This window comes from Alligator sinensis, unplaced genomic scaffold (assembly GCF_000455745.1).
Source record: "Alligator sinensis unplaced genomic scaffold, ASM45574v1 scaffold61_1, whole genome shotgun sequence".
NCBI lineage: Eukaryota > Metazoa > Chordata > Crocodylia > Alligatoridae > Alligator > Alligator sinensis.
Window position 1 is genome coordinate 1,275,843 of NW_005841986.1, and position 7,797 is coordinate 1,283,639.

The 7,797-nt window shown below is 43.2% G+C and overlaps 1 protein-coding gene across 2 annotated transcripts in view; it reads right to left on the bottom strand.

The window, feature by feature from the left end:
* The window catches only part of PCGF6 (polycomb group ring finger 6), a 39,675-nt gene that overhangs the window by 19,823 nt on the left and 12,055 nt on the right, over positions 1 to 7,797 (bottom strand). For both annotated transcript variants that reach the window (XM_025201201.1, XM_014518815.2), the window contains exons 7-8: positions 6,998 to 7,025; positions 2,614 to 2,712 (exon numbers count right to left, since the gene is read on the bottom strand). In XM_025201201.1, coding sequence (XP_025056986.1) covers positions 2,614 to 2,712; positions 6,998 to 7,025 — 127 coding nt within the window. The remainder of the gene's footprint in view (positions 1 to 2,613; positions 2,713 to 6,997; positions 7,026 to 7,797) is intronic.

Sequence of the window (7,797 nt, forward strand, 5' to 3'; positions counted from 1 at the left end):
CTCGCCCGCCTGGGGTGGGACGGGCACGGGATGGACAAGCGGTGCGCAACGGCAGGAGTCACCCCGCCCTCCCTGCACCCCCCAAATGAGCTGTGGCTTTGTCCTGGCTGGGTGAGAGGCAGCAGGGCATGGGGGTGGAGAAGGGTAGGTGTGCCCCTGGATCAGGGCAGGGCAGGTGGCAGAGCGGGGGCCATAGGGAGGCTGCAGCCACCAGAAAATTTGCCGTAGCCCCCTCCACCTGGTGCGCAACGGCAGGAGTCACCCCGCCCTCCCTGCACCCCCCAAATGAGCTGTGGCTTTGTCCTGGCTGGGTGAGAGGCAGCAGGGCATGGGGGTGGAGAAGGGTAGGTGTGCCCCTGGATCAGGGCAGGGCAGGTGGCAGAGCGGGGGCCATAGGGAGGCTGCAGCCACCAGAAAATTTGCCGTAGCCCCCTCCACCTGCCTGGAGCACAGCCCAGTGCAGCCCTGGCCCTGCCTGCCCCACTCCATGCAGATCCGGGGGCACATGCCCCCCCATGCCCTCCCAGACAAGCAGTGGGAACCGCCAGACAAGCCACCAGATGAGCAGTGCACAGTGACAGAAGCTGCCCCCTCCCTCCTTGCACCACCCCCGGCCCCTCCCCACAGCTCAGTCCCATGCCTGTCTGGCCTCCGCTGGGCAGCACTTCCCCCAGCCTCAGTCCCAGCTCAAGTCCCTCTCTCACCAGGTGGGGCATTGATCTGCCGCCCCCCCATGCCCCTTCCCTTCTCCCTCTCCTTCTACCAGAACAGACTTACCAGTTGGACGCAGCTGCATCGACTGTCATAAAGTTGAAACCCACGTCAGAAAGTCGAAACAGGGTGTCAATTGATAAACGTCATAAGTGACGTTCTTTGCAACTTGAAATGTCGTAAGTCGAGGACTGCCTGTATGCTAATCAATATTAGTTAACAGGCGACTTGAATAAAATGGCAACTCCCTGGCTTCCATACACGGACAAAATGACCCTTTCATTCCTAACACAGGATGAGGTCATATATCTGGACATATCACCAAGTAGAGAGATGAACTCAAACAAAATTTAGCTTAAGGAGACTCTTTTATATGCCTTCTCTCCCTCTTCTTAGTGTGACAATAGATGTCAAAGAAAAAAAGTTCCTTACAGTACCATGCTTCCAATGATGTTCAACTCTGTGTGTGAATTTTAGATTGGCAGAATCTGCAGCAGGCCTGTAAAACAGGGATGGCCTGGTTTTCAAAGTTAAGTACCTGCATCTTTAACTGGAATGGTGGCCAATCAGCATTTCTGAAACTATAATGTGGATTCTTTTAAAAAACAATAATAGCAAGCCATTCATTTCTCAAATGAGTTGCAGCCTGTCTCTGGGTTCAGCTCTAAAACAATATTATTTATTTAGATTTCCAAGTCACGACCATCTGTATTAGGAAGTTACAGCAATTTTTACCAAGGGAACTAGTAAATGCACTTATGTTGTTTTTGCAAGATAATGAATCATTTAGGTCCAATTTGCACAGCTACCTCGGGAGAGCAAGAGGCGTAAGTAAAGCCTTATTGCTGGACAATTGTCATGCTTTACTGCCTTAAAAAGCAAAAAAAAGAACAGCCCCTACCACCCAAAAAAACAACCAAACAACCAAACCCACTCCTGTACAAAAAAAAAGCAAGCACAAACCTGAGCCTCCTCCTCAATGAAATTAAGCAAATCATTAAAATTTATACCAGCTGGATTTTTCTGGTTACCTATTATCAGTGGCCAGGATCATTTATGCATTATGGAATACCTGCAGCCTTCTCAACTAAACAGCTTTTGGAATTAATTTTCTAAGATTTGCATGGGGATTTAGAAGTTCAAGGAGAACTGGGTGGACTAAACCTTGCATACCAAACTCCGGTGCTCCTCAATCTGAATTCTGACTTGCACATATGCACAGGAAGGCACAGCACACACGTGCACACACTTTGTTTTCCAACATCCTCCCTCCAAGATCACCATCTTTTTCTTAACATGTTCTCTCATCTTCTCAAATCGCCTTCAGCATTTAAGGGCCAGTTTCCCCTGTTTACTCGATTTAGCGCATGCCTGACATTCTGCCCCTGTATCCTCCTCCTACGTGCCTATCTTCCTGTCCATGCCTTTAGCTTGCAACGCCTTTGGAACGCATTGCTTTGTTGAAACAACTTTCAGCACTGTAAAACATCATGTACAACTAAAGCACTATATGAGAATCAATACACTATAATATAACATGTATATAGTTTAGTATTATGTGCATGTGCATATTATATGTTTTATAATATATATAATGCACATGTGTGTATATGTATTTGTATACACACACTAATATAATATAGTATCCAGAATGATGGCATAAGTCCATGCTGCCAATAAGTGGGAAGAGTCATTTCTTGCATGGCTCCTACCGCACACCGTGAACCCACAACTTTTAGGAGCTTTTAGGATGCTAGGGGTTAGAGGAATACTACGTCTCAGCTTCTGACCTGTGTAGGAAAACAGATGCAAACTGTTTCTGGGACATGGTCAGGACAAATTAGCAAGAGCTGAATGCATCATTCACACTCTTGAGTGCAGCCTGCCAACCCTTTAACGTACCTGACAAGCAGGGTCAAGGTCCATTTTTCTTCGAAGGAATTTCTCCACGTGTCCAATTGTTGCCTCTCCTGAAACTCGCACAAACTTCTTTTCTAATGGCTGCAGAAAGAACAAGCAGCGAAACAATTTCAGAATATTGAACATTTTCAGCCAAGGTCCTTTACAGAGAATTTCTTTGGCTACATTTGAATTTCCGTTCAAAGGTCCCACACAATGGCTGGAGAGAGCTAGATTAGATTCTCTTCTGTTCTTGTCCCAAATCATTTTAGCATCACTTGGAATAAAAAGCACTATATATAAAAAGACTTCAAGGGTCCAATTCATCTCCTTTTAAAAATCAGTGTCACAACCCCAGTAATTGCACAATGAACAGAACAGTCCCATATTTTGTCTGCAGTTTCTGTGTAGTGATTAGGCAGCAAAGAGGTGCGACGTAATTTCCCAGAGCACAGAAATTAAATTGCTATCATACAATATTTTAAAGTACCCTTTTTCAGCAAACATCAGAGGTACAAAAGGAAGTTTTATAAAACTATGGTGTTTTCAGGAGCTAAGACTTTGCTGTAGTGGGATATTAAGAATATAAAATCCTCTGGAATTTCCAGCTTTTTTTTTTTTTTGCATGTCTTGTAAGATACGTTTTGGTTTTGCTGCAATAAGAAGAGCATCAGCTGAATTAATAAACATGTTGCTGCAGAGAATATAAGTGTAAGACTGGTTTGGAGGATTCTGTGACCATTTGCAAGTCCTTCCACAGCGAGGATTACAGCAATAGGATATTTACTGTCCTAGTTCTGCAGATTTTTTAAATTTGATTTTTCTTTTATGGATCAAGTGCTATACCACTGCCTGATGATTAATGCGGATACAAAGAGAAGGCAAAACAGCTGAGCAGGCTGCTGCATTCAACATAGATTTCCTTTTGTCCCTATGAATTACATTTTTACATTAACTTATGAATAGTTATGATTTACTAGCCAAATTTCAAACAGGAAGAGTAAGACAGGCACTAAAGGTCAAAGGGGGAGCGTTTAAAATTAAGGAGGGAAGAAGAGGAAATGACAGCAGGTATGTGAATGGGGCGGTAGTAACGATGCAGTAAAGAAGCTGAAAGTGATGTAGAAAAGCTGCCAGAGAAGGGATTCAAGGTGGCCACAGAGGTTCTTGATGATCAATTTTACCACCTCTACACATGCTCGGTCCAAGAATAATCCTATTGAAATCAATGGGACCATTAGTGGAGTATAGGGCTGCTCCTGTGAACACAGGCTCACAGGCCCTGACTGCAGAAGCCTAACCTTAAAACTGAGTCTCTGGTGAATGTTACTGGAGAAAAATCTTTTATCGTTTAACGTGGAGGCCATGCCATTAAAAAAAACCAAACAAAAACCCGCATCACAACTATCACTTTTAGGGTAAATGAACCAAAAAAGAATTCCCCCCCTTACCTCCTCAACCCAAACCCAACCAAACAAAGCTTTATACCCAAAAGTATTTATATCTGATAGCTTGGCAGGAAGAATTTTTCCTACTATATGAGCTGGGCTAATAAAAGATATCAAGTTTACCCGAAGAACCTTGTCTTCCAACCAAACAAAAAAACTCCCCCCCAAAACAAGTCATTTAAAAAAAATCTAAGATTATTTCTCCCTGTCTGTGGTTTGCTCTCTTTACTTGAATAAGAAAAACAGATGAACTGGTTTCTTTTTGCTTCTACTCAATCTCACTTACAGGTTCTCATGCATTTGTACAAACACGGCAGAAGGTTATTTGTTTAAAAATATACTACTGGAATTAAAGAAAAACACCTTATGGACTGTTATAATAAGCTAATCTTCTATGCAACTGAATCATGTCAAAATTGACTAATTGTCTTCGATGTTTAATATATTAAGAAACACAAACCTCACTATTCCCAAAAGGAAACGCCATGACACAAGTCAGACAGTTCTCAAGTTGTCGGTCAACTCTAAAGCTAAGGCCAGGTTAGATGTAGCTAAGAACATATATTCCAAAATTATGCAAATAATGACAACAGATATTCGCAGACAGCCATAACAAATAGCACGTTTAGCTCTGATGGGTATTTCTTTGTACCCTAAGCCTATAAGTAGGTGGCTTCCTTTGAAGCCATTATGTGCACCGCAAGGCAGCATTTGCATGGTTTAGAAACTTAATATCAGAGCAAGAGAAGATGCTGTATGGATGGCAGTTACTCTGCATGCATCTCTTCCTCAGTAAATGCTTTCCAATTCCCTTTTAATGGCATTTTTTTTTATTACTCTTTAAAATGTTTCTGTTGCAAGATGTAAATGAACATCTGATGTGGCCGCATCTTTCAATGCTCAAGAATTTAATAAAATGACTGAACTGCTTTCAGTTAAATTTGGTTTAAAAAGACAATCACTGTACTTGTGCAGTGAAACCAGGCACCTTCCTTTAAGCCCAATAATGAAGAGGATGAACAAAGAATTGGGGGGGGGGAAGGAGATCAACTGGGGGTAAAAAGAATCAATAAGAAAAGGTCAAGGAGTTGAAAAAAGAAACAATGCCAGAGACAAAACCGAGGAAGTTAAAAGAAGGACACTGAAAAAAGAAAGAATTGGTTGGAGATACTTTCAGGAAGGTGGCGTCCCTTCTACAGATTAATCTCTCACAAAAGAAATTGTGCTCTTAGTTCAATTGTGAAATCATTTAAGTGCTTTGGGAAAGGGACTGGCTTGTTTCTATGCCTGTGCTCTGCCAAGCAAAACAGCCCCATTCTCACTTGGCAGCTAATAACGGTATTATTATTGCTATTACTACTACTGATATTTAGTAGCTGCACCTGATTTACAACTATTCAGATTTGTACTTGCAAACACACAGGACAGGAATCGTCCCAGATAAAGAGAGACCCAAAGAGGAAAAGGATATAGAAACTGTAACAATTTAGATGCCTTAAATGTAAGTAGTCTAGTAAAATATAGTTCCCATCTTTAAATATTAAGGCCACAGATTTCATTGCAAATTGTAATAAGTTTCTTTTTCATAACTAGTTATCCTGTGCTGACCGTATCTTTTTATTCCCAATATTCTGCTCCAATAAAAGTTCACATGAACACAAGACTACATATTTTTAAGTTATAACTGCTTCTTGGCTCTGATTATAATCTTTATTTTTTTTAAGGTTCTTAACCAAATACTGAAACAACACTCTCAGTACCTCTCTAATTCCAGCTTTTCCAATAACAACAGCAGCAAGCAATGTCCCGTTTCATACTGAGTGCGTACTGATTCAGCACAGAAGATGCAATAATATATGACCCTATATATTGTGATGTGACTTAAGCTAAAATATGGAGCTGGATTTCTTTTTCAATTCAATAGGATATGAATGTCCTCTAGAGAGAACTTAAGGGAGAAGTGAATTAGCTGTCGGCTGGGGAAGTCCATTTAGCTGCCTAACAAATGTACATAAACATGCCTTTATGCATTTCATTTTTTCCCTGGAGTTATTAGTTACAACTCAAATCTACTGCGTGTTGGTTGACAAACATGCATATCAAATTCTGTCACTACACCACTGGGATTTTTTGAAACAGCATTTCTGAGGATAGTTACCATCTTGTAGAGAATGCCAAATGAAGACATAGACAATAATGCCATGTCTCTCAGAGAAAAGCTGAAGCTCCAATCAACTCCAGACTAGGGAAGGGAAGTTTTAATCTGGTTTCTCTTTCTCCCATACTAAAACGTTATTCACTTGTCTTTGCAATTCTAGGGCTTCCAGGGACTGGGGCCATGCATTGGGGCTGGAGGCTTCGGAGCTGGGGGCCACACGGTAAGGCTGGAGCCACATGGCAGGGCCTGATCTGTCCATAATGGGACTCAATCCGGCCACTGCAGGGCCGGGGGGTCATGTGGTGGGTCCAACCCTGAGCATCGGCTCCAGAGACTCTGTGCTGCGTCAGACCCAGCACACAGCCCTGGAGCCAGTGTGCGGACCCAGACTCAGCACAATAGGTCCAACCTGGTACGTGGCTCTGGAATCAGGGTCTGGGGTCCGGCCAAAGGACAACCCCACACACCAGCCGAATCTAGTGCAATACTAGGGAGGGTGGCTCCCCATGGGTCTGAATATGTGGGTGCGGAGGAGGGGTGGGGGCAATTAATGATGCTAGAACCCTGCCCCCAACACCAACATCCAGACCCATGCGGGGCCCTTTTCCTCGCATACAACGCGCATGCCAATTTTCCCCATCTGGTTTGGGGGAAAAGGTGCAAGATACAGATGAGAAAAATAAGGTAAATTAGGGTTAAGTTATCCACATTTTCCAGGTAAACCATAAGGGGGGAAAAAAATCAAATCAAATTAAATTTAAATTCAAATCCAAATCCATACCTTAAAATTCCCTGTGCCTTCATTAGCTCTGAAAGACAAGAAACCAGTAAACATAATCAGTATCACTAAAACGCACATTTATTAGCATGCTAAGGCTCCTACACCGATGAGCTACAGCAACAAGCCCTTTATGCATTTTTATATTTAAGCCAGCCACTTTGCAGTGGCAACGCACACAAAAGACATGTTCCATAGACACTAAAGCAAGGGTGGCCAACCTGCAGCACATAGGCCATACGCTGCATTGGCAGCAGGTGTGTGGCACAGGACAGATCAGGGAGGGGGCAAAGCAACTCAGTGGCAGGTAGGCAAGAAGCAGAAAGCAGAGCAGCAGACCAGGTAGGGGGAGAGGATCAGAGTGGAACTTGAGGGGCGCAGGGTTAATTTGTGGCACACCTGCCCAGTGAGGGCCAACCTCTTCACTGAAGCATCCAGATACAATATTAGTTTTTAACGACTGGCTTGGAACCTCATAATTAGGGGGGGGGAAAAAATGGTTACCAAAAGTTTTAAAAAAAAGCAGTCCACATATTTATATTGCACTATCACTGGTATCCAAGACCATGAGAGAGATGCCTCAGACAGCCCTCTCGATCATCACAGGATCTCTGAGCCCAAATGCTGATCTCACACAGTGTTTATACTGATCCAGGCTAGGAAAGATGAACAACGGTAGATGCCTCAGAAGAAGACGCACAAAAAAGACAGTGCCAAGTTCCTGGCTGTAGTAAATCGGAGTGACACGGGCTTCAGCCGAGTTGCACAGATTTGGTACAGAGACCTTGCTGGCTGCTGGGACA